This window comes from Physeter macrocephalus, chromosome 4 (assembly GCF_002837175.3).
Source record: "Physeter macrocephalus isolate SW-GA chromosome 4, ASM283717v5, whole genome shotgun sequence".
NCBI lineage: Eukaryota > Metazoa > Chordata > Mammalia > Artiodactyla > Physeteridae > Physeter > Physeter macrocephalus.
Genome location: NC_041217.1, coordinates 41,334,502 through 41,345,272, shown reverse-complemented (window position 1 = coordinate 41,345,272; position 10,771 = coordinate 41,334,502). Strand labels below are relative to the sequence as shown.

The following is a 10,771-nucleotide window of genomic DNA, read 5'->3' as shown; positions in this document are numbered from 1 at the left end:
CTCCACCCCTACCCACCCAGCAGTAGGTAAGACTCGGATGGTTCTAGACAAGAGAAAAGGCATTGCTGTAGAAGAGCATAACTTGTTGGGGAAGTTGGTATTATTGTGGAAGTAAATAGAATACTTAGTCTCCATTTCCGGAGAGCCAAGAGGAACCCATTCCGACTAGTTAGGAAACGCGGCAAAGCGGTAAAATGGGTGAGTTCTGACAGGGTGTGGTTGAAAGTGGGGGAGTCAGAAAAGGCGACCTCCAGGTAGAGGTGGTGTCAACGAAGGCTTCTTGTTGGACGTGTTCTTTAACCTGTCTGGAAGAATGGGAGAATAGGAGAGGTCAGAGAATCCCCAGCTTGAAGCGCCGCTCTCCTTTCCAGAGAGCCTTCGCGCCCCCCACCCCTTTCTCCTCCCGCCTCCCTCAGCCTGCAAGCCCAGCTATGGTTCCCAGCACTGACGTCAGCGGACGATGACCTCAGCGCAGAGGAGGCTGCGGTGGGTGGGGGCGGGACTGAGACCGACGGCACGCGGGGCGGGGCGGACGCCAGGCTCCTCCCCTATCCGCTGGCTGCGGCCAATGGACTCCGCCGCAGGCTCCTCCGGCTCTAGCAACAGTATGAAAGGCGCGTAGCAGGTAAAGTCCGGGCAAAGCCCTCGCGACTGGTGAGCGAGCAGAGGCTTACGGTTCGGCACGTCCCATCAGAGACCTCTCACTGACCCCCGCCTCCGCCACCGCTCCCTGAGTTGCACACGACATGAGCCAGGCCAGCTGGACCGGGAAGAGAACAGACATGCTCCCGGAGATCGCCGCCGCCGTGGGTTTCCTCTCCAGCCTTCTGAGGACCCGGGGCTGCGTGAACGAGCAGCGACTTCAGGTTTTCAGCGGGGCTCTCCAGGAAGCCCTGACGGGTAAGCACATTGCGGAGGGTCCTGGCGCCCGTCGAACCCTGCCACCGGGGCTCGGCCCCCCTCCCTGCCTGAGGCGTCTTTCCTCTCCACTTAGGGCAGGGCTCCCCACTCGAGCAGCTCCGGGACTCGGTTTCCTTCCAGCTCTCGGGACGGCCTGCAGTCTCCTCCCCCCACCCCCACATCCCCACCTTCCGTCCATTCCTCTGGGTCCTGTCTCTCCTCCTCGGCCCTGCTCTCGGGTCTCGGTCCGCGGTTGTTCTGGTTGGGCGCTCCCCTCCAAGCTGTCGCGGGCGCAAACACTAGTCCTGAGTGCGATCCCGAGTCCCCGGCTTATGCCCCGGAAGGGGCGGGGGGGGTACCTGCGGGTCTGAGTGCGAGCTCATCTCCCTCACTGGACCCTGAGACCCTGCAGGCAACAAAGCCCGACCGGCCGGGGGGTCCTTATGGAACAAGAAGGCGCAATTGAACCTTCTCAACAACTTGGAGTCCCAGCCGTGGTCCTTCCCGCCGCGCGGAGCTGCGCTGAGCCTGCGTCTGCTGTTGACTCAGTCGAAGTTGGAATCCGGGTCCCCTTTGTATTTTCTGCCCCCCCCCCCTTAGCCATCTGCCACCTATTATGGTACAGAGAGAGCCTTGTACGTAGTAACTGCGCTCTGCGGGCGTGTGTCGGGGTTGGGGGCGGTGCGGCGTGAGACGGAGGAGGTTGACAAGATACAAGCAGCCGCTGGCTGGGGAGAGACCCATCTCCCAGCTGTTTCTAGAGGGCTGGCCGGTGGTCTCTGAACGTGCCCACACAGATCCTGCCTTCTGAGGAACAACGTGTGTTTCATCCAAACATCCCGGTTTTGCCTCCCTTACCCGCTGAGACAGGCCTCTGACTTTTCAAGGCAGAGGGAACCACTGAGGCACAGGGTGGGAGACATGATGACTTGCTGTGGGTCCGACAATGATGGCAGCCTTCTTGGCCTTGAAACTTCAGCTCATAGGTCCCCAGAGGCCCTGCCTGGACATGCCAGCCCCAGTCACACCCCTCCTCCTTAAACTGGGGATGTGCCAAAGGCAATATACTGGCTACAAAGGATTGAGCCAGAGCTCTGGGACACCCTCCCGATACACATAAACCCTTGTCCTGGAAGGAGGGGTTTTTCCAGACCCCATAATTTTTTTTCTGTTACAGTGTCAGGAGGGTTTCAGGAGGGTCCTGAAACTCCATGTTGCTTACTTAAAATCACTAGGTCCCTTCCTCTCCTCTCCCATCACCCCCACCCCCCTTGTGGTAGCATCCATGGCCCAACTGCTCTAACCAGTGCATATCCCCCTTGTCCTGTCTCCACAGAGCATTACAAACACCACTGGTTTCCTGAAAAACCATCCAAGGGCTCCGGCTACCGCTGCATCCGAATCAACCACAAAATGGACCCCATCATCAGTAAAGTGGCTAGCCAGATCGGACTCAGCCAGCCTCAGCTGCACCGGCTGCTGCCCAGTGAGCTGACCCTGTGGGTGGACCCTTACGAGGTGTCCTACCGCATTGGGGAGGATGGCTCCATCTGCGTCCTGTATGAGGAGGCCCCGGTGGCCACCTCCTATGGGCTCCTCACCTGCAAGAACCAAATGATGCTGGGCAGGAGCAGCCCCTCAAAGAACTACATCATGGCAGTCTCCAGTTAGACCCCCCGCCGCCCCACCTGGCACTCTGCTGTACTCATTCTGCTGTGACAACAGGCCACTGCATACCTCTACCTGGGGAACTGTATTTTAAGTGAAGAGCTATTTATATATATATATTATTTTTTTTTAAGAAAAGGGGGAAAAAAAAACCAAAAGATTTTTTTAAGAAAAAAATCCTTAAAGGGAGCTGCTTGGAAGTGGCCTCCCCAGGTGCCTTTGGAGAGAATTGTGTGCTTGAGTCTGGGAGGCAGTGTCTGGAATGGGAGCGGGGAATGGTCAGGGAGGGCATGGGTCTGGCCAAGGTGAGGTGGGAGAAGCTTGGCTAGCAACCCAGGAAGATATGAGAGGGAGCAAGCAAGGTTAGTAACTGTGAATGAGAGAGGTCAGGATCTGCCCTGGGGAGAGAAGAGAGGCTGATTCAAACCTCTCACCCAGGACACCTGCATCCCTGGCCCCTCTCTTACTCTTACTCAGGGGCATTCAAGCCTGGACTTAAATCATACTATATTGCCTAATCGTCTCTTTCCATTTTGATGAGATCCTAGGCAGAGAGTGAAAAGGCCTCTCCTGATTCCTTCTGTCCTGAGCAGCTTTTCTTGAAATCACGACTTGTTTCTAATTCTATTCTCAGGGGGCTGTAGATGTTGCTTCCCACCAAGAATATAAAGCTTTTTGTTTTGGGAGTCAGGGGAGTGAGGCAGGGGTTGAGGGTTATTAGAGTTGGGACAGAAGGGCACTCTGCACAAAACCGTTGCCTTGCTATGAGCTGCTCTGTGTGTGAGTATGTGTGGCAAATACCTTGGGGTTTACAATGGAATTTTGGGACCCAAAGAGTATCCACTGGGATGTTTTTTGGCCAAAACCCTTCTTTTTGTAACCAGACGGAAGTCCTCATGATGCTGCCATTATCCCTTTGAGAGGTGGCTCGAAAGCTACAGGGAACTTCAGGTCCTTGAACACTGCCTTCCTTTTAAAAGCACAACACTCCTCTCTAACTGCCCCCCCTGGGCCTCCCCGCCGCTCCTCTCTCCTTCTGGTTGGGTCATGGAGCTACCCTATTTCCTAGGACAAGAGTTCTCAGTCACTGTGCAATATGGCCTCCTGGGTCCCAGGAGGATCTGGAGGAGAACTGGCTCTCACAACCTCCTGGTGCCCTGGTGGGCTTAAGGAACCATTTCTCCCTCTGTCCTCAGGACTATGGCTGGATGCTTAGCCTTGTAGATGTTCCTTGGCTGAATGGGAGAATGCCCCAAGTTCTGCAGGACTACTTGGTATTCTTGTAGGGCTGACACTAAAAGCCAAACCTTGGGCATTGTTTTTTCTCCCTGGTGCTCAGAGCACCTGTGGGAGAGGCTACTGTCTCTCTCAGTACAATCCAAATTTGTCTATAGACTTGTGCAATATTTACTGTTTTGGGTTGGAGAAAAATGGAAAATTACACGGGGAAGAAATCTCCTTCCTTCAGTTTCTCGGTGACATTAGTGAGGGATCCTCAGAAGGCCTTGAGTTTCCCAAACCCGAATCACCTTAAGAAGGATGTAGCTAGAACATCTGGTCAACCTGGCTACCCTCCTGCTGTTGCCTTTAGTGAGGAAACTTTCTCCCCACTGCCAGTCCCCTTTCCTGGGTTTCTTAAATACTCAGTTCTGACTCAAGGGTGCTAGTTACCAAACACTCCCCTACCCATTCCTGCCAGTACTGTCTCTTCAACTTTCCAGATCCCAAGCTACCTTCCCAGATCCTTTTTCCAGTCCTTATTGCTTTAAAGTTAACTTCAGGCCAGTAGACCCAAGAGCTAATTTTCTGGTCTGTGGGTTGAAACAAAGCTGTGAATCACTGCAGATTGTTGTTGCATCTTGTCTGCAAACAGGTCCCTGCCTTTTTATAAGCAGCCTCATGGTCTCATTCTTAATCTTTTCTCTCTTCTTTTTCACGTTCACTTTAAAAACAACAAAACACCCAGAGCTGGACTGTTGAGCAGGCCTGTCTCTCCCGTTACGTAAAAATAAATAGTACGTTTGTAAGCTATTCTGACAGAAAAGACAAAGGTTACTAATTGTATAATAGTGTTTTTATATGGAAGAATGTACAGCTTTATGGAAAAATGTACAAATGTACACTTTTTTTGGTTTCTTTAATAAAAATGTAGCAGATGAAATCGTGTGGTATAGAGAAGATAAAATTCCCACATCACTAATTTGCATTTCCCTCAGAAGCAAATCCTTTGTGTCTCATAGTATTTCTCTTCAGTTGGATTTAGAAGACCTATCGCATAGGTGGTAGGACATTTCCAAGCATCCCCTCTTTCCTGGGAGATAGCTCCTTACTTCTCTTCTTTAATGCATATTCTAACCTCCCTGTGAAAATGCTAGATGGGCCAGTGTTCTAGTCTGAGCATTCCTCAGTCTAGCCAGGGCTCATTTTATGCATCCTGTTCTTGCTCCGCCTTACTCATTAGTTCATTCTGCAAGCATTTATTGTATGTGCTAGGTACTACAATTATTAAAAATGATTAAGACTCACAGCCTGCTCACAGACTGGGATGGTAAACAGAGGACACTGAACCCCTTTCCAAGTTGGGGCAGAATTTTTTGAAATTCCTGGTCAAGATCTCTGGTCATCTTTGGGGCTCCCATTTGGCAACCACCATTCTTATACAAGAGCAATTGGGCCTCAGGATACAGGCACTGGAGCTGAACATGTGACAGAAGGCCAATGTTACCAGTTAGCTAAAAAGGAACTACTTCTGACAGCAAACACCAAGAGCGTAGGTTTTTTACCCATTTATAACTCTGGCTATGTAGATAGGATCTATGCAAGGACATAGAAACAGCTTTCTTATCCCTGACTCTTGGGTTCTACCCATGAGGTTTTGAAACAGGCTTCCCCACCCCCACTTCACTTGCTAGCTCTGCAGTTTGCACTAAGGTCACAAGTACATTTTTGACCTGGGCTATCTTTTTTCTTGGATGTAAGTGGGCTATACTTAAACTAATTTTAAACATGTTGTCTCATGAGCAGTGGCACCCCCACACACACACACTTCATTTCATACCTCCATGACCCTCATCAACATATGTGCAGTTTGACCTAGGTGTCCTAGGTGGGAGGTAGGCCTGGGAGGCTGTGTGTGATATACTGGGAGGGTAGGTGAGCCAGGAGATGGGGGTCAGGGAAGCTAGCTCATCTGTATCACAAATAGAATTGGTTAGGGACCCACTTGTGTCAAGGGGTTGTTTAAAAGAATGGTCCCATTTTCATGTCTAGCTTCTAACACAAATGTCCTAGGTACTCATTTGTTAAGGACCTACCTAGGTCCTTAACAAATGAGGTTAGGGTCGAATTTTTGCCCATCCTGGTGTACTCTTCTCTTATTCAGTACAAAATCAGCATCTATCTTCTTGTTTCCTAACAGGCTTCTCTCAGGAAGGATATTTCATTGTTTAGTCGAAGGCCTGAAATTCAGGGAGGGTTGTCTGGAGGCTAAGGGGACACCATCACCCACCTCTGTTTCCAAGCCAGGTAAACCACAGAATGGCAGATTGATTTTGAGGTTGCTCATGGCTCTAGGTAGAACAAATAGTCGCTCAATTTAAATAAGAGGGTTCTGTGATCAAGCAGTTTGTTATTTACTTTAGATCTGACCAATGTCAATAGGATTGGAGAGTACCCCTTAGCCAGGTGAGGGAACAGGGGCTGTAGACAGGAATTGCTTGAGGAATTGCAGTTGGTGGCTTTTATGTGTTCAGGGACCGGGCGTTGGTTGGTCCATTCTGCTCCCAGCTTCCCCACTTGGTAAACAGTGCCAGCCTGGGAGACCTGTGCTTGGTCAGCTGTTTCTGGACGATAAGCACCACCCCAAAGAGTGTAGACAAGGCCCTGGGAGCTGCAGATTAAGAGCCCATCCTGGCTCCTGATAAGGAGGTTTGGGTGGGGAAGTCCTTGATGCTGCAACAAATGAGCCCCAGGGGGAAGAAACCCACTTCTGTGAGGCTGACATCTGCTCCTCGAGTAGCCTGTGGTCCTGAAAGATAGTGAGGACTCCTGGCTTCCGGGCCAGTGCTGGCAGCAGGCCCAACAAAGAGTGGTGCAATAGAAAGAGTTCTGGGCTGGGGGGTGGGGGGGCGGGGTGTCGAATCTATGGGCTGTGGTCCAGGTTCTTCTTCCTAACTAGCTATGTGAGTTCATATAAACCCCTAAACTTTCCTGTCTCAGAAATTAGGGGGTGGATTAGATGAACTCTGTTCCTTTCTTCAGCCTGTGGTTCTAAATCATCTCCATTATCATAGCAATTACTGGAGGGAAAATTAGCACAATTATTATCATATTTTCAATTAGCTGAACTAAAAGTTCATTTGGGCTGGGAAGTGAAGTCAGTAATAATCTTCCCTTGTTTGGATCAGACTCCTTCCTGATAAGGTTTCAATTTCCAGGTCTAGTGAGACAGTGCTGCAAAGAGGTCAGGAGCTCAGGCCCTGGTGTCAGGCTGCCTGGAGGTCTAATCTCAGCTCTACCACCTACCTACTGGCTGTGAAGCCTGGGGCAGATTACTTCACCAGGCCTCCATTTCCCCATTTGTAAAATGGGATTAAGAATAGAAGCTATTTCAAAATGGTATGAGGATTAAATGAGATCCATATTCTACTTAGAATAGTGCTTTGCACATTTAAATACTAAATAAATGAGAATTGTAGTTTTAAGTAGAAATTAACCTCATCTCTTCATGGGCTCTGAACTGGTCCTGAGACGAATAAGGACACTCTGACATTCTGATAACTGGAAGGAAGCCATTATTAAATTAAAGTTCCTACTAGGGCCTCCAAGAGCAGCTACAGTTAACACCAAGAAGCCTCTATAAGTACCTGATAAATGAATGAATGAACTGATGTCTGACCTTTGTCATTCTTGCTGAAATGGACAGTGTCCTTTCCAGACATCTGACCTCATTGATCATGGAGCAGTTCTGACCTGTTGGCTTCATGTTCTGCTTGTGGAGATTAACCAAACCGGCTACGTGCTCATTCACGCACCAAGTGGGTGGGGAAAGGGATTTTCCAATAACAACTTTGCTTACCTCCATCCTGCCCATCTGTGGAATCACACCCATCTGCTCTCCCTTCCCAGAAGAGAGAGAAATGGGGAGGTTGAGAAGGGGAAGGGTGATGAGTTCTGCAGAGTTCTGGCTTTCTCTCTGCACCATTTCTTTGCAGAGCTGGCAACAAAACAAAACAAAACAAAACAAACCATTTGAGCTTAGTCTAAAAGGCTACCAGGGCCCTGGATAACAATGATCTTATACAAACAAGTGTACCCCAGATGTGCAGCCAGTCCTTTCCCTTGGATTGAGAGAAGCGTGGTTCTCTGAGCTCCCACCAGCTCCAAGACATTTTGTTCCCAGCTGAAGTCTGGCTCTTCCACTCCCCACCCTCATTGCCATAAACAAGGGCGGCCTTAATTCAACCCTGGTTCAGCAAACCTGACAGGCTGCCCAGAGCACATCAGATAAGAGGAGGTTTAAAGATGTTAAAAAAAAAAAAAAAAAAAAAAAAGAGGAGGTTATAGCTGGGCAGGTTGGACCAAGGGCTACTTTATATACCAGCAGGGAGGGCTCCTTTTAAATTTGGTGGGTAGCAGGGGTGAGGGTAAGGCCAGACAGTCAATGAATGAGGATAGCTGGACAGAGGCTACAGTGAACTTGGAGAGCCAGCTCAAACCTTGTCTGAAAAGGACCCCACTCATTAGCTCTATACCAGATACTGTAATTTTTCAAGAGAAACCTGAAATGTAGACTTCTATTTGACATCTCCCTAAATTCTAATGATGGCAACTAATTTTTTTAAAGTGTTAAGCTCTTTTTTAAGTGCATATCAGCCTAGGCTGCCAGTTTGTGAACTATGATGCTCCTAGGAGTGGGGATGTAGAGGTTTCTGACCCCATCCCCCATACTAACAGTGAGGCTCTGCATTGAGGACACCAGTGGCTGACTGTCACCATGGCCATGATCTTTAGGAAGGAACACCCCTAATAGAACCAAGGGCATACCTGGGGCCTCTTCCCCCTCCAAGGCCTGGACTAGAAGCAGCTCTCCCTTCCCTCACCTGGTGTCCATTAACCTGTGCCTGGGACTGTGGCCTCTGGACCTTTACTCAGGGATGCTCTGCCCCTCTCCTACCCACCTACTTCATCTGGTTAACTCTTGCCTCTCAAGATTTAGACCATCTCTTCCAGGCAACTTTTCTGTGACATTTCCCCTTCCCAGTCTGGGACATGTGTTCCCATGTTTCTCAGTTCTTTCCTCTGCCCTAGTCCTTATAACCCTGAGTTTACAGCTAGAATGTAGGCCAGGGACCTTATCTGAGTAGTGTTTGGTGCTTAGTGGGTGTTAGTGAATATTGGTTGAATGAATGAATGTCAAAGTGGCCAAGAGTAGAGGCTAGTAGATGAAAGAGATTTAGATCTTTAGATCAGGGATGGGAGGAAAAAACTCAAGTCCATTCAGGGTCTGCCACGAGGGGTCCCAGCTCAAAGTACCAACCTGTGATTGCACCTTCTTAAAAAAAAAAACCAATCCTTTGACTCTAGCAGGCTCTTAGGCCTTTAAGCACCTGCCTTTGAAATGTAAATGTCACTTAAAGAGGGCTGCACACACTTTAAGTCATAATATGGGAGAGCCTTAGTTAACAATTAACTCCCTAAATGGGTTTACCCAGAAGGTAATCACCTGAAGAAGAAAAGCCTGGGCTGCCATCAGGAAGGAATTCCAAGGTGGCAGGAGAGAGAATAGACTCCACAGCTCCTGAACACTGATGCTGTCTACAGAAATTCTCTTCCCAATGTCTACTTGTGAAGACAGCTGTGGGGTGGTGGAAATAACTCCAGGTTTAGGAGTTGGGAAATAGGGTCCCTAGCTTCAGATCTGAAAATAGCTAGTAATAGATGTCTTTGACAACTTAGACTGGTCACTTCCGCCTTCTGAGTCTTGGTTTTCTCATCCGTAAAATGAGTCACTTATGCTAAATCACCTCTCACCATTCCATTTCCATTTCCAGATGGAACAGGAAAATCTCTGATTCTTCTGTCCCATTTAGGCCAGCACAGAGTCCTAGTCGGGCCCCTGTCACACTTGAAATAAAACAACAGCCTTCTACCTGCTCTACTACCTGGCCTGGCCAGCAGCCCGGGGCAAGTGCAAACTATTTTCATCGTGCCATTCCCTTCCTGCTGCCTTTCTTTGTTATTCTGAATCCCTAAGATGGGAATATAAGGCTCTCCCAGTCTTTCCAACCTCAAATACTCTGTGCAATGGCCTATCTGCACCAGGACCCCTCACTTGTCAATTCTTACCTGCTCACCTTTCCTTGCAGCCATGTCCACATTTGCAAGTTTCTCTACTCTGACAATTATCACGGCCCAGAACTGCTTGTAAAAGACTTTGACACACTTTCTTCTAGGATATGAGCACTTACCATGTGCTGAGCACCCACAGTTGCCAGATACTCTGCCTGGTGCCTTACACACAGAATGTCTCTTGTAATGTCCACAGCGCACCATGAGATATTGTTACCTCAAGTTCACAGATGAAGAAAGCAAAACACCAGTAACTAGAGGGGAAGGTAGTGGAAACAAGTTTAAAATCTATGTGACTCTTGGGACTTCTCTGGTGGTCCAGTTGTTGAGAATCCATCTTGCAATGCAGGAGACACGGGTTCGATCCCTGGTCAGGGAACTAAGATCCCATGTGCCGCGGGGCAAGTAAGCCCACGCGCTGCAACTACTGTGCTCTGGAGTCTGCATGCCACAGCTCGAGAGAAGTCCATGTTCCGCAATGAAGAACCCACGCGCTACAACGAAAGATCCCTTGTGCTGCAACTAAGACCTGATGCAGCCAATAAATAAATAAATAAAGCTTTAAAAAATAACACCAAAAAAACCTATGTGACTCTAGAGTTTTTTCCTTCACCTGTTGCCTCTTCAGGATACTTTTCCTGAATAATCCTGCTAGTTAGTCCTCTTTAAAAACATTCTTACCTCAGGGCTTTTCAATATTTGTACATATGGTTTAAAACTGCGTGCACTTTTATAACACATTTCTTACTCCAGAGCCTCTTAATGATATATATACATGTCATTTATTATTGTTTACACTTTCATAACAAAGAGTCAGCACATCTTCATGTTTTGCTTTTGGTTGAGGTCTGGT

General features: G+C 48.7%; 1 protein-coding gene across 1 annotated transcript; it reads left to right on the top strand.

The window, feature by feature from the left end:
* The first annotated feature begins 624 nt into the window (after positions 1 to 624).
* Positions 625 to 4,729, top strand: BTG2 (BTG anti-proliferation factor 2). The gene is made up of 2 exons (XM_007116709.4): positions 625 to 900; positions 2,237 to 4,729. The coding sequence occupies exons 1-2, from the start codon at positions 747 to 749 to the stop codon at positions 2,569 to 2,571; spliced, it is 489 nt and encodes a 162-aa protein (XP_007116771.1). The 5' UTR covers positions 625 to 746; the 3' UTR covers positions 2,572 to 4,729.
* Positions 4,730 to 10,771: the final 6,042 nt, after the last annotated feature.